Below are 21,803 nucleotides of genomic sequence, written 5' to 3'. Positions count from 1 at the left end.
CTCTCGTTGTGCAAAGTCTCATGGGAAACAGCTCAACTGTGCACGGTCCATGGGCAGGGTAGGACCAGATGTACCTAGCCGCTAAAGGCTAAACTCGTGGCATGCGTCATTGAGCATGGCCCATTGATTTCAATGGGCCATGGGCCATTCAATGGGCCATGCCCAGGGTCCATGTTTGGACCCTGGGGCTTGAACCACAGTGCTACAGATGGGTTAGCATTAGCTACATCAGACCACAGTGCTACTAGCAGGTTAGCGTTAGCCACACCAGTGAAGGGGTAGAATGAACTCACCCTGTGCTTAAAGTCGAGCCGCTCTTCCAGAGTTAGCGTGTCGGCTTTAGCAATGACTGGCACAATGCTAACGATGCTCCCCAAGTGTTTCATGAACTCCAAGTCTATGGCCCGTAACCTACAAACAAACAGAACCATATTTAGCATCATTTATAAAGTAAATGACAGTAGTTATCTGTAATTATTGTAGCATTGTGGTGTGAGGAAACACAGCCAAGTTATTCTTGTTGTTCATTTTCTGAGCACAAAGGCTACTGTAGGCTGTAACCAAATGCCAAAATGCCATTCTGTAGGCCTAAAGAATTTAATGGAGATTGGGGCAGATAAAATCACTTCTGTTAATCTGTAGTCTTGTATTTTTATTGACATTTAGCAAGTAGTGCTAAGACATTAATACTACATTTTCGGTTCATTTTGTGGGTTTTCCTTATATATATATTTATTTTGTTGAAAAACAAAAAACAAAACATTTAATTTAATGCAACATTCTAAATTCAGAAAGCCTATAATATTAAGCCAATTAGCCAAGTTTTACTTCTCTGAGCTATTAATTGCTAACACATTTAGATCACAATGTTAACTTTTATTCATAAGTTTCACTTTCATTTTTGACCCTCTGAGTGCAGCAGGTCACATCAGGTTTGTGAAGTTGTGTATTGTTTTTTGTATCATACTTTTGTAGCCTATATTTATGAAAAATGTCCATGTGGGAGCATGAATGACGTAGGCTTGTGGGCTGAGCTTTGCACAGAATCTTACAGTTAACTGTAAGGAGGGTTCAAATAGGGATCGAGGGATTGCTAGATTACTCAAGCATGCACAGATGACATAGAAAACCTCTTCAGGTGTGTTGTTGGTGAGGGAACAACGTTATACAGATATATATGCAAAAGAACTTCATGTTTACAAAATGCCAGCAGAGGGCGCAAGGACCCAAGGCATATTCTAGAGCCCAGAATGTGATCGTTATTATATATGGTCAAGAATATTGTATATATTGCCAGATCATTATTTCCCAATATGAATCCATGGTCTGTATTTAAATGAATGACTGACAGAGGTAAAGGTGTGGTCAAACCTGTGTCCAGTGGGGGGAAGGAAGTAGACACAGCAGTGCACCCTGGTGTCAGGAATGCGGCGCTTGCGCATCACGTTGAGCTCTTCCCTCAGGTACTTCTCATACTGCTCATTCACATAGGACACGATGGGCTCCCAGCTGCAACACAACAGCACAAAGCAAGATAAGATACGTATGGATAGATGACAATGTTAAAAAAAGACTCATGACCAAATGCACTTATTTGAACTAATAGGCTAAGCAACTTCATTTGATTATGTAGGTGGTTTGTTAAAAAAAGAACAGTAGTAAAAATGTCAGATGGTGTTTTGGTTATTTGTTTTAATATGAAATAAGTAGTAATAATTGATTTTTTCTTCATAGTGTGCAGTGATGGGAAGAATACTGAATATCCGCATTAAAATGTAATTTATATTGCCTAATTGGGGTATTGTATTCAGAATAGTTAGTATATTTTCACATTGTATTGCATTATATTATAGTGTAAAAATAAAGAACTGTATTTTCCAGACTATAAGTTGCACTTTTTTCATAGTTTGTCCGGGGGTGTGACTTATACTCAGATGCGAAAGCGGCGCATCATCTACTTCTGGGGCAGGGGGAGTTGTTCAGAAGTGAGACCAAGGATGAAGAAGTTAATGGATTTAGTGATTTGGAGTGAGATCGAGAGTAAATTTGTTAGCTTATTTTTTTACTTTAGTTATCTGATTAACTGTTAATATCGTACGTTAACATACCAGACACTTACTCAGTTCGTTGTCTATGTAGTTGAATAAATATGTTATGTAATGGCTGATTATACATGATTGGTGTGTTTGTAATACCTGTAAGAAAAAGTACTTGACTTGTTTCCTTTTATACATTTCATATTTAATTTCCCCTTATTTATTTCCCCTTCATTTATAAGGCCATAAGATAACCTTTCATTTGGAACAATACTATAAATGTTTAGTTTATCATAAGTCTAGTTTAAGGTCTCGAAAACTACTTCCTGTGTTCTGGTTCACCCTTTTACGCTAATGCAAAGTCTTACTCGACAGAGCACTTTAAGAAACAATTGAAAAGTAAAATATAAAGTTTTCGGTTCACTGGTTTGCTTCCTTGCAGGCCAAAGTGGTATGTATATTTTCTATGCGTTCATATGCAATTTTGTGTGTATATGTAATATCAGCCAGAGTTTATGTTATATATTATATGTTTGCTAGTTCTACGGTGTGAACTGTGATGAAGAAGTAAGACCACAGTAAACATCAGTGATGTTACGTGATGTTACGTTAGCATAGCATATCTGTATTCAATTTTTATTTCAGTATACAGTCACTCAAAATAGTACTCTAAATATGTATTTTTGGTACATGTCTATAGTTACTTTTTCACGCTGATTTAAATAGTTTGAGTAGTGAGTACATTGACATATTCCTCAGCCAGTAGCTCTGTGCTCACCAATTGTTGTTGTTGATGTGGTCTCCAAAGCCTGGAGTGTCCACCACGGTCAACTTCATCTTCACACCCTTCTCCTCAATCACTGCACACAGCAAAAGGACATGAGGTGTGTTAGAAGTCCAGGCTGTAGTAAAGTGAGTGATAGACCTTTCACACAAAACATCTCTTCAGATTGCATTAATCATTGAAACCACAGTCACACTCAGTGGTGACTATTTCTAAACATGTTTAACACACAAATATTTTAGCATATTTAGGTTCTTTCAAATGGGAAACATTCCATTCCACCTTGTGATGTCATGGTAATACAAGGGCTCCACTGTGTTTTTAAACTCCATACATTTTACTAGAATCAGTTGAATCATTTTAGCCCTGCAATTGCCAATTTCTACTGAACAAAAGGTAAAAGGTAGCTTTTAATTTGAAAAGTATGACTTGATGACATCACAAGGTGAAACAGAGCATTTTGAGCTTTGGAGACTCCAGATAGAAGTTTTCAGGAAACCCACACACACTGACAAATACCTGCTGTTTGATTCACACCATCTAAAAAAGCCCTCTCTGCTTGTGGATATCCAAAATGGGCCTTCAATAGATCTAAGAGAGCTAAAAAACAGGAAAGCAAGGAATCTGAACCTAGAAGGAAAGGTGTAACTATTCCTTACACAGCGGGTATGTCTGAAAAACTTCAGAGAATTATCAGACAGTTTGAAATTCTGGTCTATTTCAAACCTACAAACACTTTAAGACAGAAACTGGTTCACCCAAAGGACAAACCCCCGAGCTATAAACAAAGTATTGTCTGCCATTAGTGTAAGGAAGACAATCTGTCCTTGAACAGGAGAGGGGCCTGAGACATAATGTATCTCCAATTTATAAGTCCATCCTCAGACCCAAAGAAAACAAAAGAGCTAGCCAGTAGGTTCGTTTACGCTGAATGATTATGCTAAGTAGGTCCCAGTCTCAGTTCACACTTAGGGTAGCCCACTAGATCTAGCCTACATACCGAAACAGTAAACAAAAGTTGTTTACAGTTTCAGTGTAGTTAGCTCCTCCCTTCAGACAGATATAAGGCAGTGTCCACCAACAATCTGACCAGAAGTGAAGAAGCGGCTTGGATGAGCAGCAAACTTTTTGTCCAGTTGACAGATTGAACTTCAGCTTTTACAATTGTAATTCTGACTTATTCTTAATTACAAAAAAAAAAGACTTTCACAGGAGTCTATAAACTGAAAATGAGAAAAACTTGGCAACCCAGGTTCAGCTGTGGTTGTATATATGGTTATAAAACTGTAACAGCACAGTTCATTTAATATATATTGAATTATTTACTTAGTTAATTTGTTATTTGAATTCATGGAAATAGAATTCTACAGCCTGGTGCATATGCAGGACACTTGACCTCTATGTCACGGAGTCAGCTGTACATCTTTCCCATAAGCCCCTCCCTCCTGGTTTCCCCTCACCCACTGTGCTAATAACACCCTCTATAAGACTTAAGACCTAACCTGTGTGTAAACGCTGCTCCTGTCACCTGATCTCACGTAATGACAGCTTCACTTTACTTAGTCACAGGACAAAGCGGCCCTCAGACCATGGGCCCCGGTATGGGTCAGCACACAGAAATTTCCTATGGCCCCCACAGACTCTATGAACCTCTATAGACTCATTTCACTCATAACAGTACCAACAACCTCCAGTCCAATAGACACACGGAGACACCCATGCCTCTTGATCAAGTTTGCACAGCAGTCGGTGAAAGTGAGGCTAACTTGACTGATAAAAGTTTGTTTGAGAATGAATGAAACGTGTTTTTTCCAACAAAGGCAGTGTTGTACATGTATTTGTGCCATCAAAGGCTAAAAAGCTAAAAAAAAAAAAAGTAACCAAAGTGTGGCTCCAGTCCCATTTCCTACTCTGTGTGAACATCAGAAGTGGGTAGAGCAGCCAAGAATTGTATTCAAGTAAAAGTATTTAGGAAAACTAGTACTGAAGTGAAACAGTGCAGTAAAATAGTGAAGTAAAATATTATTCAAGTAGTAAGTAGGAGTAAAACTATAAAAGTTACTTAAGGAAATGTAACTAACCAGATGTAATTGGTGGTGAAAATACATCAAACGGGTACGGCAACAAAAAAATGTACCAGGAACTGCAAAATGTAGTGTGGAGAATGCTGATGTAGGGATCTTGAGCTAGTCTTGGTCAGGACTGCCTTAGTTGGAGGATTTGAGCTATTGTTTTGGGTTGATTGGGGAAATCGGAATTATAAGATTGTTCTTGTAATTTGTGTTGTCTTTCTGACCCCAAACTATCCATCATATTGAAAGCAGGGTTACAAGGTTAATCATAATCAAATAGAAATAGAGATTTGAATGGACACAAATACTGTATTTTTTAAGTACCATAATTTCCTTCACAAACAACAAAATCTCGTGTCTTATTCTGCATAAAAACTGCTAACCGAGTAGTTTAACTCTGTACAAACAAGTTCTGAAATGTGATTGAATTACTTTATCATTTCAGATTTCAGTCTTTTGTCAGTCCTCCTGGATGCATTTAAATTGTGAACAAACATAAATTGCTAATCTAATCACAATGCTTGTCAGAAAAATCAAAATTGTTCAGCCCAAATGAAGGAACTTAAAATGTATGATCTTTTCTAGTTTCTCTAGAGTGGACACTGGAGGTCAGGCATCTCACAGGTGGGACAAACCAGGACCCTTCTCCACATTCTTTACCTTTTTCAGACACTTTCTGGGAGCATGTGTGTGTGTGTGTGTGTGTGTGTGTGTATGTATGAGGGGTAGAGAGAGAGACGTGTGTGTGTGTGTGTGTGTGTGTGTGTGCTAGCACTCAGCAATCAGTGATAGACTGAGTAAACTGTGTCATATGAAAGCACTGTACGGTTCAAGATCCAAGTCAGGTTTAGTCTAATGTCTAAATATGGGCATAATCCTGTTCAAAATTCAAACATAGTACCTCACTCAGGTCGCAGATGTTACATGTAGTGGATTTTAGTTTATGACCTCGTAAATTTGACAAGTTCTACATGAGTGTGTGTATTTGAAGCTGTCCTCTGGCAATATTCAGTTTGCTGTATCACTTGTCAGAATCCTGGTCAAAACGCCTCTGAGCAGAGAGAACACTATGTAAACAAGTGTCTCATGAGATATTTTACAACTGTAAGAGACATACAGTGCAAAATGGACTTTTCAGCGCTTTTAACATTGTTATAATTGTTTCCCTTCTCATTTACTCTCTGAAGTTGTATTTAGAGTGATTCATGTGTGTTTAATATTTAATTCTTGATTCTATTGGACCTTTGTCAGGATTTCATTTTTTTCCCGTGTGGGTTCTTGTGCTGTCTCCCCCCTCCCTTCAGTGTCTGTGTGTCTGGAGCTGGGCGGAGAGTCTGGCACCACCCTCACCAATGTTACCACCCACTACTCACCTGCAGCCCATCACCAATCAAGCTTCTACCACTGGACTACAAAGACGATTTCCTGACCTCGACCTTCCTCCTCCATGACCTCAGCAGCAGAACTCCTTGTTTGCTTCTGAGCTACTGCTGGACACATCTCTCCGCCCGGGGTGGGCATCTCCCTATGTCTCTGTCACAGCTCCACCGGACAGTTTTCCTCCCAGGGACCTCTTGTTCCTCGCCCTGGCTTCTTGCCCTGCTTCTCCCCCTGCCTCCTCATCTAAAGTCATTGTCATTGTAAGGTCATTGTGATTGGTCCTCTATCCCCTTATTGTTGCCCTCTGGTGTGGAATCTTGTGGACTCTATGTTCAAACTGGACAAACACATTAGCTCTGTCATAAAGTCCAGCTTCATTCAATTGAGGCTCTTTGCTAAAAATCTTGCCTGGAGAAGGTAGGGCTTTACCTTCTCCAGGCAGATTTTGAAAAAGCAGTCCCCACATTTGTAATATTACGTCTGGATTATTGTAATAGTTTGTATATGGGGCTGGACCAGGGCTCCCTGCAGCGCCTGCAAAATGTCCTGAACACTGGAGCTTGTCTGCTGATAAAAACAAGAGAAAAGAGCACATCACACCTGTGCTGTGCGACCTGCACTGGCTCCCTATTTCATATCAGATGAAATTTAAAATGTTACTGATTGTGTTTAAATGTCTGTGCTCTATGGGTCCTATGGGAGTTGTGAACTGGAGGTGACAGAAGTGAGGCTGCACCATCTTCCCCTCTAACCACCACCAACACACACCACATCCATACTACGCCATGTGGCTGAAGTGCCTTGCCACAGGACACAACAGTACACTGAGTCCCTGAGTGGTTGTGGTACTCACTGTGGCTGACTGCGTGGATGCGGACAGTCTTTGGAATCCTCTCCTGGTGCAGGCTGGAGCAGGACTTTCGGCTCACTCGAGACTTAAACAAAGTGTTTACCAGTGTGGACTTCCCCAGACCGCTCTGACCTGCGCACGCATTACAGTAGTTTAGGATTAGTATTAAGAACTAGCGTTGTCATGATACTAAAACTTCAAAATCGATTTTGATACTAAGGAATAGATTCGATACTTAATACTGAATCTGATACCACGATGAAGAAAAAAAAAACAACCCCTCATTATTTAGACAATAGAATGTGATTTTCCACTTTAAATGGTAGTACTTTCTTTTCTATTTCCACGTGGCCTTATATCTGTGTAATCCCTCAGTTGTCCAGGTAGGTTCCATAGTGGTCAAAAACGTATTGCAAATCAAATACTAGTCCATATTAAAAGTAGTATGGAAACTAAATACTCATTTGAGCAGGTATTGGTACTAAAAAAATCACATTGAAATGACAGAAATGAACCTTTCCTCATTTCCTTTAGCATGATCTTGAGCTGTATCAGAACAAGTATAAGACACATAGACTAGTAAACACCCATGGACCACTGTGGAACCTACCTGGACAACTGAAGGATTACACAGATATAAAGCCACATGGTAATAGAAAAGAAAGTACTACCACTTAATGTTGAAAATCACATTCTATTGTGTAAAGATGGAGTGTTTTTACTATCACCATGGTGTCAGAATTGGTATTTACTATGTCTAAATACGCAGTTACCCCAAATATTTACAAGGCTGTCTGTACCCTCTAACTGGAGGGTTGTTGTACCCATTTTAGTGGCCAACATTATCAGCATGTTGTAGAATATGGAACAGGAAGTAGGAAACCACTTCCTCCTTGAGGCATTGCACTTCCTGTGACAGATTTGGGCACATAGATTTGCAGATGTGTAGAGTTCAATATTCAAAATTATATATAAGATATTTGACATTTGGCAAGATTGTACAATATTGTATTTGACTCTACATTGTCATGTGACTATGCAATCAAGTGTGCTGCATATAGGTGTGTTGATTACTACTTTTCATATCTGATGAAGAACTGAAACATGGTGACAGAAATAAAGTGTAAGGAATATGTGTGTTGTGTGGACCAACTTCTTTTTTCAAAATTTGTGTCGCCTGCTCAGATCGTGCACACTTGTGCACACTTAACTCATGAGACAAGATAAACACATTCTTTTTCCAGATAGATTCACTGATGTTAAAGGTAAAGTATGCAAGTTTCTGGAGAAGACACGTCACCTGCATATTTCCATGGATTCCAAGCTAAAATCATACTTCCATATATTCTCCATGGAGACAGATCAACTGTGGAATATTATAACCAACAACATTTCCATGGGAACAAGCAGGATAAGGCCCTCCTCCAGGCCAAATAAGAATAAGAAGAAATCAGATTTGTGGAGATGCAAGCCCACTCACAGTAAGTAAGAAAGTGCTATAAGTATAAATCTAGCATGGACCAGGTTAACATACTGCAAAAAGACCCACACAAAAAAGAGTTTGAATATCACATAAATATTTTCTGAAATTTTGTCATTCCAAAGAGTCCACATTTGTGACAATTCATCGATGTCACAAAACGCCCATCCCAGTTATAGCATCAGAAGGATGGTGAGTTAAATTCTGTTTTATGACACTCCCATTGTACCCTTGAGCAAGACACTCACCAACCACCATGATGTTGAACTCAAAACCGGCCTTCATGGTTTTGTGTCTCATCTGGTCCAGGACGGCCTCGATGCCCACGTATCCGAACAGGTCTGCCCCGCTAATGTAGCTCATGTCCTGGTCAGGGGAAGAGCAGTGTGCGGGTTGGGGTTCCAGGTGCACACCATTCTCCGGGTGCTGGGCCCTGCTAGAGTCCCAGGGCCCCTCACTGTCTCCTGGGGGCCCCTCACTGTGGTCATTTAGGGCTGGCATGATCACCTCCCTGTAAGACATGGAAGTTTTCTTTATTTACTTACATCTTAAAAAAGGGGGTATTATGCAAAATTGATGTGTTTGAGCTTTCTACCGTGTTATAACATTGAGTAATTTAGCGATCTCTCCTGAAAATGATAAAACATGTTAACACGGTGTTTTGCATTTTCAAAACAATAAAATGTGACATGGTGATTTAAATATATCATGTATTAGCAATCAATACCCCACAGAAGTAAATACCCCGTCTTTAAAGCAAAACTGTGTAACTTTCAGAGGTAGCATGTTTATTTTAGTGTGTACCTGATTTTTTTCACAATGTATTTGAGCAAAATATGTCTTGCCCCAGTACGGATATGTTGCATAAGCAGCTCTTGAGGTCAAAATCAATCCACTGTGGGCTGTGTGCGTCTAATTATATAGTGTTTCAGTGTGTGAGAAATAAGTACAGAAAGTACACTCTTGCATGCAGTGAATAATTAGGATGCTCTGAATGCATAAGGTGAGTGAGGAATCATTTTGAACCACTGCAAACCGCTTAAAATGATGATTAAACTTTTAAAGACAGTAAAACTCAGGTCTGGCACCTTTACTTTACTTTTCTTTCAAGTATCAATTCCCGCTCTTGTAAACTGGTTACTTCTAATAAATATGATCTGTTACTTAAAGCCCTACTGTAGAACATTTGATTTGTTCCACAGTATGGCTTTAAAGACGCACTATGTAACTTTTCTGATTAATCTCCATGGACATGTTATAGCTTTGCCAAGACTGTTCTTTAATTAGTGGCTTTCAGATTTTAGAAGGTGGTGAGGTCATTCTCTCAGATCTCAAATTTAATTGCTAAAAAATGGAGACAAACAGGAGGCAGACCTCCCACCAAAAAAGTTACATAGTAAACCTTTTTCCAATCCAATCCACTTTATTTGTATAGCACATTCCATAAACAGTCAGTTTTCAAGGTGCTACACAATAGTAAAACCAATAATACGAATAATACTACTAATACTAATGGTAATAAAAAAACAAAGAAAATCTATAAAAGCAGGCTATATAAAATATATATAAATAAATCAAATCAACAGAAGTCATACAAATAAAATAAGAGACACAGAGGACCCCACATCTCCTTCTATGTTCAAAGCCAGAGAATAAAAGTGGGTCTTAAGACAAGACTTAAACACTCTCTGTCATTGTGGGGGCTGTTGGGCTGTGGGGGGTTGAGCATTCCAGAGCTTAGGGTCGGTCACAGAAAAGGCCCTGTCCCCCCCTGGATTTAAGGACAGTTTTTGGCTCATCCACCCACCTCTGCTCTCTCTGCTGGTCTCCACAGTGGTTTTGGTCCTGTCCGTCCTCATATCCAGGCTCAGAGTGGTTGCTCTTGGTTGTGGGGGCGGTTGGAATGGGGGTGGTTGTGGAGGGGGTTGTAGAGGAGGCAGTGGTCACGGTAGTGGGTGGGGCATCTGTGTCCTCCATGGGGACGTCACGCTCCAGGTCTCCAGCACTGTCTGAACAGATCACATGTATAGGTTTAGATTAGTTAAAAAAAAACAAAAACAAAAAAAAACAAACAATTTTTTTTCTATATTATAATTATTTTTGACACTATTACATTCACCAACAGCACCACACCTTCTTCTGTTTTCCAATATTCTGATTAATATTCATTTTAACCACATTATAATTCTGTATTATCATCAAAAACATACACAGTCTATTGTTTTGTTTTTTAGTCTGTCCCTTTGCAGAGCTCAAAATACTGTTACTGCATGATGTCATCAGGTGGTACTCCACAAAGCTCCTGTGTGTGTTTTTTTTAAAGTCCGCTGTCCTTCACCAGACTCATTCTCATCATTATACAGCAACTTCAATACTGCTTCTCTCGTCAATGCACATGCAGAGAAGAGGCTTTCGTATTTATACCAAACAGTCTCAGATAATATATTTATTTTCCATATATTGTTTTCTTTGGGTCATTCAAGTTTTTATTACAGTTTCTCCAAGTACTTTTTAAATCGGAACTGCTTTCCTACAACAACAACTGCTGATGCATTATAAAGACCTGAATATCTTTTCTGATCTTGTGTTCAAAAAGTCCCGCTCCTGTCAGGTGTTAGTACAGTCCTGTTCCTATCCGGTGTTAGGACAGACGCGCTCCTCTTTGGCTGTGAGGGATAGTTCAGGGTCGTGATCTCCCTGTCAGCGCCCGTCTGAGTGCGCACGTGGAGAGCAGTGACACTAAGAGGATCTGCCCGCTCCCTGTGTGTGTGTGCTTGTGTGTGTGTGTGTGTGATGATGTCCAGCTCTGGCAGAGAAGTGTTCACTTACTCTGACAAAAATAAATATGTGGCATTCTAATTATTAAAGCTGCTATGTTGTACTAAATAACTTAATCTTGTTTCGATACCAAACTCATATCTGGAGTTGTGTTTTGTTTCATTCACAAAAGTTTCAGTCTTTCTCCGTCTACAGAGCTCACACCAGTCAGAGCCACCTTGTGATGTCATCAGCTGTTAATAAACGGTGATAAGTAAAGTGTTGTTTCACACCCCAGACTCAATCTGATCAGTTCTGGTCTCTATCTCACCTCCACGCAGCTAAACAAACTTCAACAGCTACTGACAGCTAGGTTTTGCTCCCTCTCTTTACGTTTGTTTTTTTTCTTGAATTCAGATAAATTAATGTGCTTTTCAATAATTAAATACATAAACAACATTATGTTAAATCATGCAATGTGAAAGACTGACATTATAGTGGTAGAATATTTTGCATAAAGGCCCCTTAAGGTGAGACACTGCAAATGACTAGAGCAAAAAAATCCTATAGTTTACTCATGAATACATCACATCACATATTGTTTTGGAGCCAACATGTTGATAAATCAGATATAAAACCATACTAAAAGTAGTACTGAAACTATATACTCATTTGAGCAAGTATCAATACTAAAAAAGTCACATTCACAGGACAGAAATGAATCTTTCCTGAAGATCTTTAGAATGAGCTTAAGATGCATCGGAACAAGTATAAGACCGTGATAATAGAAAAGAAAGTACTACAATTTGAATAGTCTAAATATAGCGTTTTTTAATATTCATTGTGGTATCGGTATTGAGTATCGAGAATTGAGTTTGAATTTTTAATATTGTGACACTAGATGTTACAGTGTTTCATATAAATCAATGGATGCAGGTTGATTAAATGTAAATATAACATCTTTAGGTGCAGATTGGACATTTATGTGTTTACCTCAAAGTTTATATGTTGAAATAGCAAACCCAAACCCCACATTAAAAAAAACAAAATATATTTATCTTAAAATGACGTCTCAGTTTATTACATAACAAATCCAGGGTTGGCAAAGCGAGTGCAGAGTGTGGAATAAGTGTGAGCGTGTTAGCATTAACACCGGATTAGCTCTCACACATAACAGTGTTGATTAAAGCAGTGGGCAGGGCTAATCCAGAAACAGGTGCACAGGCATGTTCTGATTGGACACAACGTGACAACACTACTGCACTTGACAGTAAATACAACCACACACATTATAGCGAACTACTCTCCAAAAGTCGAACCCACAAATGTTTTCAAGGTCCATTCTCCCGCCACGTTTCTACAACCAAACCACAACATCTGCAGATTAACGAGAGATTAACCTGCCCCCATTTTAGTCTGACACTACAGGGAAACAGGAGGATGGGAGGGCATCTGATACACAGGGATACAGGAGGACGGGAGGGCATCTGACACAGGGATACAGGAGGATGGGAGGGCATCTGACACACAGGAACACAGGAGGATGAGAGGGCATCTGATACAGGGATATAGGAGGATGGGAGGGCATCTGACATGTTGATACAGAAGGATGGGAGGGCATCTGACACACATGGATATAAGAGGATGGGAGGGCATCTGACACATGTATCCAACCACACAACAACATCTGCAGATTTAAAAAAAGCTGAAAACATGTCTTATGCACTTCAACTAGTAACGACTTCTGAACTTCACATCCTCAATTGAAGTTCATTCAGTAACCATGGTGACGTCTGTCCCTGCTGGATTCCGTCTTTCCTCCTTCAGTCTCTCCATTTGAGGCCAGCTCTAAAGACTCTCCCACTTCATCACTCTTCTTCAGCTGAATGAGTGATTTTACAGTGAATAGATGCCCCCTCCTCCTCCTCTTCCTCCCCCCTCTTCTCACCCTCACCCTGTCCTGAGCGTCTCGGGGGCTGGGTGTCAGACAGAGGAAGGTGTGCTGAGAGACAGTTAACATTACCATAGGTTAAACGTGATGTCCCTGTGTCCTGTGGTCTCATCAGTGGTGGAAAGTAAAGTATAGAAGTACAAGTACATTTTTAGGAACCTAGATTTTACTTAAAGGTACAGTATGTAACTTTCTGTGCTAAAATCAACTGTATAAATCCATGGAAATATAAAGATAAAACCACTACAAACCCTTTAAAATGAACTAGCTCTGTTTTTGATGTGTTTAAAACTGTAAAAAGGTTACTTAACTAACAAAATAGAGTACTTCTACCACTGAATCTTATTTTGTGTAAAAGCTACTCCTGTGTGCCAGATGCCCTCCCTGCGTCACCATGGTGGGTCTCTTATTCTGTTTAAAAGACGGTAATGCTGGAGTTTGGATTAGATTATCAGTCTTAGATTTGAATTCTCTAAATAAATCTAACCATAACAAAAGCATGTCATTAGATTTTATTCATATTTTGATGTTTATACACTGGACATGTCAGAACAGAAGTGAGAAGACATGTCTTGAAGATGTCTCACTCTCACTTCGTCCTTTAATGAAGACCAGGAGACATGTGTCCAAATGTTCAAATGTCCCCAGGAACTAAAACTACAGCCTGTGTGCACACTTCCCCCTTTACACCCTCAGGAAACTATTGCAACTTCAAACTACTTTACTCATCTGACCCATACGATTTAGACAGTAGTTTAGTCTAGTTTAAAGATGTCACAGTGGGCATGTACCGGTGGAGGTGAAAACGTGGGTTGATCGGCAAAATGGCATTAAAAAGATTGCTAAAAAATGCACAAATCACTCCAAATACAACTTCAGAGGGTAGGGGAACTACTACAAGGGGAACTACTACAACGTGGTTGAAAGCTCTGAAAAACTGATTCAACAAAATAAAACTGGTTACGTCAGAACATTTCACAAAATATTTCCAGTCAATGCATAATTTTTTTACTGTTATTTTTTTAAATTTAGAATATTATTTCATTCTTAAAATATAAAAGGCTTCTCTGGTTGGGGTTGGCCGTCATCCTGTCTTCATGAACGTTCAATTATTTTATTTAGTTTTTGTTGCTAAAAATACTGAAAATGAATAGCTTCTTACTGTAAGTGGGGCACACCTCTCCACGGATCTGACCTGTAACTTGGTGGTATGACCTGCTTGTCTCCATGGAGATAAAGTTTGATGTCACTCTCAGCATTCCATGCAAAGCAATAATATGCAGACAAGCAAATGGTTCCACAGTGCGACTTTAATTTGACAAAATGTTACATTTTTAAATTGACTTGACTAAATCTATATTTAGAGGTGGGTGAATTCTCCCCATCAAAAAAAAAAAAATCTTTAGATTGTGATGGTAAAAAGTTACATTTTTATAGCAAGTAACCACTCATTCACACATACTTTCACCTACCAGTGCACAGAGATGTGTGTTAAGTGTCTTGCCCCAGCACACAACAACAGTATTCATCTGTTGGTCTGATTACTCTACAGACATTACTCTGCTTATATCAGGAGCATGATTTGAACTGACAAACTTTGTAAACAGTCTCTATTTTCGTTGTCCTTTGTGATGTCTCTGATGTGTGTCTGTGTGTGTCTGTGTGTGTATAACGTGTTCTTATCTAACTGAATGTGTTTTGATCTGCCTTGAGACAATGGATAAAATGTAGCTTCTGTGCTAACAAACAAATAAATAAACAAACAAATAAGTAAATAACTATATGAATGAATAATAACATGCATTTTTTTTTTTTTTTTTTAATCAGCGGTCAAGTACTCTAAAAGAAAGAAAAGACATTTTTCAAGAAAAATTAGGCTTTTAAAAGGTCAGACTCCATTTCTGTTCTTGTTATTTTCATATCAATTCTTTTCCAGCTTTTTAGTGTTTTTCATCATAGAAAACAAATTCAATTCAAAGCATGTCTTAAATAGAGTGATTTTAATATAAATTCATATGTTTATCTCCAGACTCATTAATACTGTTCAGTTGGGTTCTGTCTTACATAGATTAAGTTTGGTGCAGTTTTCCTGTTGACGAGAAATATGACAGATGATATTAGTCAACAAATGACCCTTGTCAGGAAGTGCTTATGACTGCTCACTTCCTCATCTGATCAACCCGGGTTTGAACTGTCAGGACTTGTAGAAGCTAAACTTTCACCAAAAGACAGCTAAATCCAGGGTTTATGCTTAATAAGTCTGTAATTACTGGGTTTCACTAACCTAAAATTAGGCTTAAAGATGCACCGGATAACTTTTCTAGTGGGGGGGTTTCCTCATGGAGGTGTTTTACCTGGGATGACATTTAATATGTTTATCTAGAGTCCCTTTCTTGTGTACTTTTAATGCCCTAATATACCTGCATTCTTACTGTGAGTTAGGGTTATCAAAAGTATCAAAAATCAGATACTTATTGTTGCTAAAAGTAGTATCGAAACTAGATACGGGTATCGATAATAAAAAAGTCACATTCACAGCACAAAAATGAACCTTTCCTCAACAGCTTTATATTGATCCTGAGCTGTATCAGAACAAGTATAAGAGCACGATACAAGTATGTGGCATACTTTTCACTGTTAATTCAAAATAATATTACTCAAGTAGAACTACAAAGTAGTGGTCCAAGAAATTACTCAACTAAGAGTAACTAAGTATTTGTGAAAACTATTACTCAAGGAAGAGTGACTTAAAGAGTAACTGTCACATTTAACTTGTAACATCTGATTTATAATTTAAATATAATTAATTTAAGTAATTTGAAGGACAAAACATTAAATAATGCACAAAATGTGGTATTTTCAAAGGACAGACACAAAAATGAAACTAAACTAAATCATATCTGAAAAAGCAGTGAAAGAAACACAAATGTTCAAATCATTTCATATGTCAACATTAAGTAAGAGTACTGCTACACTGTAATATATTACTCGAGTAAGAGTACTGCTACACTGTAATATATTACTCGGGTAAGAGTACTGTTACACTGTACAATATATTGCTGAGGTCTGAGAAGTACATTCAAGTCTACTGAGTACTTACAGATGGCTAGAAGTGGTAGTATTTTAAAAGTACTAGAATAAATACTAATGCTACACTAGTTGTATTACCGCTATTGTCAGTGAGAGATCTCTAACTCCCACATCCAACTTTAAATAGTACTGCTATTGCTACTACTACTTCTAGATACTTCTAATAGGAAACAGCACCTGCACAAATAGTGAATAGTGAATATGTTCATGCTCCAACTGACAAAGCTACTGCTACTAGTTCAACTGCATTTTAGCACTACTACTACTACTACTACTACTACCGCTACTACCACTACTACTACTACTACTACTACTACTACTACTACTACTACTACAATATCAATTACTACAAAAAGTACTGTTAGTGCTGTTACAACAAATGTATTTCAACTATTTCACCTCCATAACTACAACTACTAACAGTTATATTAATACTTCCACTACTACAACTCAAATATCATGAGTACACTATTCAAAATGACTGCTACCACAAAATACTAAAACAAAAACAAACAAAATACTGCTACTACTACAAAAATATCATTACTACTTTGTTGCAAATGTTACTGCCGCTACTACCACAAATAGTACAACTACTACAACTCCCACTACTGCCAATATTAATGTAACAATACTCTCAAATATCTAACTACAAAGTTACTAACAACTAGCTCTGCCACTAATGTTAGTACAATTACAAATACTACTACACCAGTTGTACACCTAAAAGTACTAAATACTACTGCCAAAAATCAACAAGTCAAGTATCACCAGTTCAGTATCCCAAACTAAAAGTATTACTACAACAACTCAAGCAATACTATACTCTGATCTAGTTACGATATTACTGAAATCATTACTCGCTCTTTCACTAATAGTACAAATACTGCTGCACCAGTTCAGGACCCAAAACTACAACTACTACAATAATAACAACTACCACTACTACCACTACTACTAGTTGTCTTACTTAGAGCAGTATTTAACATTTCGAAGAGTAACACAGTGCTTTAGTTCATCACAGTCACAGCATTAGCAGTCTGAAAGTACCATACCCCCAGAATACCTCTGAGTATGTGCCTTTGTTAGCCCAGGCCTGAACCACATGGGCTGGATACACTCTCCTACCTGCTCCCATGCACCGAACTGGGCCGCCCCCCTCTCCAGAACCTCCGCACTGTCCCTGGGAGCCTCCTGCCTTCATTTCATGTGGGACGCAGGGTCTGTGCTCCCCGTCCTCAGTCCACAGTCCTGGTCTTAGTCCTGGTTCTCGTCCAGACTAAAGTAGCTCCACACTCAGAGAGGCCGGGACGCTCTCTCTCTCTCCCCAGGACGGGCACTCGGGCGCGGGAGAGGACAGAAAGGGGGGGAGGGGGGTGGTTCATTCACATGTAAATCAGATAGGTCTCTGCTAATCCCCCTCCTCCCCCGATCTCCGCCTGCTCCCGGGCCTCCGGTCAGCAGGATGTCCCAGCGTAAGAAGACTAAACTACAGGTGCAATCCTTTAAGTGGTTGGCTTGACGATAAGAGGAAAAAAGTGCATTTTTTTCCTCATATAGCTCAACCCAGATGTTTTATTTTATTTTGTATCATTAAAACAAATAAAAATGGCTGAACATTTTCATTCTGAACATTTAATCAGTGCTAATTAAAGGCACGGTACCTATTTTAACGATTTACAGTGGTCCAAAGTTACTCCTCACTTACTTCATGCATTCTGAACATCCTAATTATTCACAATGATGAGTTTATAAGCGCTTTTCACGGTTTTCAGAGACCAGAGCAGAGTTTTGCAGTCACAGTAAAGCTAACAACAGATAGCATGCTAAACGTACACTTCCTGACAATAAAATACTTACTGCTACTTTATTTTGACCTAAAAAGCTGCTTATACAATATATGTGTACTGGGACAAGACACATTTTGCTCAAATACATGGGGAAAAAACAGGTACAGGCCCTTTAACATGAAAAAAATACTTCAAATTTGTGTCTGTTCCAAGCCACATGCTTTTACTGACTGGACTGGCTGTAAACCTCTCCATTAAAAAGACTGATCACAGGCCGCCAGGAATGTCACTACTACTACAACAACTACTACTACTACTACTACTACTACTACTACAAAGCTACTTCACTTTTTTTCCACCTGCATAACTAGAACTACTAACACTTCAACCACTACTACTGCTACTATAACCCAAAAATGTCAGACACCCCCAGCTCATCACTACTACCACAGATACCACTGCAGCTGCCACAAATACTACTGCTACTACTACCACCACAGACACTACAACTGAAAATACTATTGCTAATTATACTGCTACTATTACTACTACTACTACTGCATTCACAACCACACAGACAACGACATCAAATCAAGGACTTAACTGGAATTCAAGTCAGAACTAAACCTGGGCTAGGACCAAACAGGTTTATATCAGGGGCGAGGAGTAAACAGAGACCAAACTAGGACTAAACCGTGTCTAAGAATTACTGTGACTTTTGTTCTTAAGTTCAAAAGAGTTCATTTTGTACACGTCTTGAGTCGCAGGATGACCAGACCAATCACGGGGCAGCAATGTTTTTTGGGCAGTGCCAAAGGTGAAGCATCCAAACAGACCAAAATTTGGCTTTTTGAACATTTTAACCATATTATATTGTTGTCCCCTCATCAAAAACACGTCTAAACTTGTATTCTGTTTCATAAGTTGCCCCTCAGGAAATAAAGAAAGTGTTCATTAATCCATTAATCCAAAGTCGCCTCTCTGAGCTTCATTCTGTGGTCAAATTGGCTCTGTTACTCACATCAACTGTTTACTTTCTGAATGTTCAGTTCTGTTGTTTGTCTGTCTGTTGTTGAGGTGAAACTTGCATTTTTCTAAATATTTTTAAGGTAGAACATGTGAAATATTTTCCCCAAACTCACCAAAAGCATGAAAACTAAAGTTTGATTTCTTGGATTGTTCTGCTGTTATTTTTTAGATTCTTTTTCAGACCAAGTTTGTTTTCATGTTTCCTGTGTTTCTAAAATCTCCTAAAATAAATTATCAAAAGACCTAATGAACCTAATGGATTTGTTCTGCTGTTGTGACACTTTGACCAATCCGCTTTCTAGCCTAAATAATGGCTCTGAATACTACAGATCATGCACAATTTACATACACAAGCCTTAATGTTGCAACACAAACATAGCCTTAAAGCTGCACTCTGTAACTTTTCTTGTGGAGGGTCTGCCACCTGTTACTGCATGATTTCCATTGAATATTCCACAGTATGGCATTAAACGAACCATTTATTTAGTTAAAGGTGTTTTCGTTGCTTAAAAATACCTCGAAAAACATGAATTGCAACTGTGAACGGGCTCGCCTCTCCACAGACGTTACTGTAACTTAGCATGGTAAAGCGCCACTTACTTGTGTCCATAGAGATAGAAAAGTTGAATACCCTACTGAGGAAAATTACATGCAAAGAAATAACATTAAGCAAGCGGTTACAGAAAAGTTCCATTGTGTATCTTTAACAAAGCACTGACATTCAAAATAAATACACTCACTGTTTTGAATGAAGGAATCCAACCCACAAACTCCTCAGCCAGAAGCAAGACACAGGTAAAGACTGAGCTCGGACTGGAGCAGTAAAGTGTGTGATAAGTCAGAGCTGATAGGGGAACTAAGAGGAAGTCAACAAACAAACTCGAGTGCGCTACGCCGAAGGGAGCGCACGATTATAAAAGAAACGACACAAGTTTCACACAGATTTTGCAGCGATTTGTTCAGAATGTGAAATATTGTGGTAAAGTGTGGTCCTGACCTGGATCTGAGGAACTTCAGGCTGCTCACCTCACGCACTAGCACACCAGAGAACAGAAAGAAACTGATACAAGCCCGCACGGCAGAGGCACGCGCCACGGAGAGAGGGAGGGAGAGAGAGGGAGGGAGAGGGGGGGAGGGAGGTGTAAGACAGAGAGCAGGAAAGAAAGAGGGAGAGAGAGTGAGAGAGAGGGAGGGAGAGGGAGGGAGTGAGGGAGGGAGTGAGGTCTAAGACAGAGTGCAGGAAAGAAAGAGGGAGAGATAGTGAGAGAGAGGGAGGGAGAAGGGGAGAAAGAGAGAGAGCAAGAGGGAGGGAGGGAGAGCAAGAGGGGGGAGAGAGGGAGAGAGAGAGGGAGGGAGAGGGAGGGAGTGAGGGAGGTGTAAGACAGAGAGCAGGAAAGAAAGAGGGAGGGAGAGAGGGAGGGAGAGGGAGGGAGTGAGGGAGGGAGGGAGTGAGGTGTAAGACAGAGAGCAGGAGAGAAAGAGGGAGGGAGAGGTTGAGAGAGGGAGGAATAGAGAGAGGGAGAGAGAGAGGGAAAAGAGGGAGAGAGAAAGAAAGGGAGGGATAGAGAGAGGGAGAGAGAGAGGAGGAAAGAGGGAGAAAGAGTGAGAGGGAGGGAGAGCAAGAGAGGGAGGGAGAGGGGGAGAAAGAGAGAGAGCAAGAGGGAGGGAGGGAGAGAGAGCAAGAGGGGGAGAGAGGGAGAGAGAGAGGGAGGGAGTGAGGGAGGTGTAAGACAGAGAGCAGGAAAGAGAGAGGGAGGGAGTGAGGTGTAAGACAGAGAGCAGGAGAGAAAGAGGGAGGGAGAGGTTGAGAGAGGGAGGGATAGAGAGGGAGAGAGAGAGAGAGGGAAAAGAGGGAGAGAGAAAGAAAGAAAGGGAGGGATAGAGAGAGAGGGAGAGAGAGAGGAGGAAAGAGGGAGAAAGAGTGAGAGGGAGGGAGAGCAAGAGAGGGAGGGAGAGGGGGAGAAAGAGAGAGAGCAAGAGGGAGGGAGGGAGGGAGGGAGAGAGAGCAAGAGGGGGAGAGAGGGAGAGAGAGAGGGAGGGAGCGAGGGAGGTGTAAGACAGAGAGCAGGAAAGAGAGAGGGAGGGAGAGGGGAAGCAAGAGAGAGAGAGAGAAAGAGAGGGAGGGATAGAGAGAGAGTAGAGAGAGAGGGAGGGAGAGAGAGAGAGAGGGGGGAAAGAGGGAGAAAGGGTGAGAGGGAGAGAGAGGAAGAGAGGGAGGGATAGAGAGAGGGGAGAGAGAGAGGGGGGAAGAGGGAGAAAGAGTGAGAGGGAGAGAGAGGAAGAGAGGGAGGGAGAGGGGAGAAAGAGAGAGCAAGAGAGGGAGGGAGAGGGGGAGAAAGAGAGAGAGGGAGGGAGAGAGAGGGAGGGAGAGAGAGAGGGAGGGAGAGAGTGTGAGAGGAAGAGAGAGCAAAAGAGGGAGAGAGAGACAGTGAGAGAAAGAGAGAGCGAGAGGGAGGGAGGGAGAGAGAGAAAGAGGGAGAGAGAGTGAGAAGGAGAGAGCGCAAGAGAGGGAGGAAGAGACAGTGGGAGAAAGAGAGAGCAAGAGGGAGGGAGGGAGAGAGAGGGAGGGAGGGGGAAAGAGAGA

The 21,803-nt window shown here is 40.2% G+C and overlaps 1 protein-coding gene across 3 annotated transcripts in view; it reads right to left on the bottom strand.

The window, feature by feature from the left end:
• LOC117375286 (neuronal-specific septin-3-like) overlaps positions 1–21,803 on the bottom strand; it is a 48,839-nt gene that overhangs the window by 6,712 nt on the left and 20,324 nt on the right. The window contains exons 1-7 of one of the 3 annotated variants that reach the window (XM_033971583.2): positions 20,217–20,308; positions 10,410–10,611; positions 8,851–9,113; positions 7,126–7,254; positions 2,815–2,896; positions 1,372–1,509; positions 294–411 (exon numbers count right to left, since the gene is read on the bottom strand). In XM_033971583.2, coding sequence (XP_033827474.1) covers positions 294–411; positions 1,372–1,509; positions 2,815–2,896; positions 7,126–7,254; positions 8,851–9,113; positions 10,410–10,579 — 900 coding nt within the window. In that variant the 5' untranslated portion in view covers positions 10,580–10,611; positions 20,217–20,308. Of the gene's footprint in view, positions 1–293; positions 412–1,371; positions 1,510–2,814; positions 2,897–7,125; positions 7,255–8,850; positions 9,114–10,409; positions 10,612–17,528; positions 17,626–20,216; positions 20,309–21,803 lie in introns of those variants that run through there. The other 2 variants (XM_055223754.1, XM_055223755.1) reach the window with 2 other exon arrangements.

The sequence above is a fragment of the Periophthalmus magnuspinnatus genome, chromosome 8 (assembly GCF_009829125.3).
Source record: "Periophthalmus magnuspinnatus isolate fPerMag1 chromosome 8, fPerMag1.2.pri, whole genome shotgun sequence".
In the NCBI taxonomy this organism is placed as follows: Eukaryota; Metazoa; Chordata; class Actinopteri; order Gobiiformes; family Gobiidae; genus Periophthalmus; species Periophthalmus magnuspinnatus.
The sequence above is the reverse complement of the archived record's forward strand: the minus strand, read 5'-3'. Positions and strand labels throughout refer to the sequence as shown.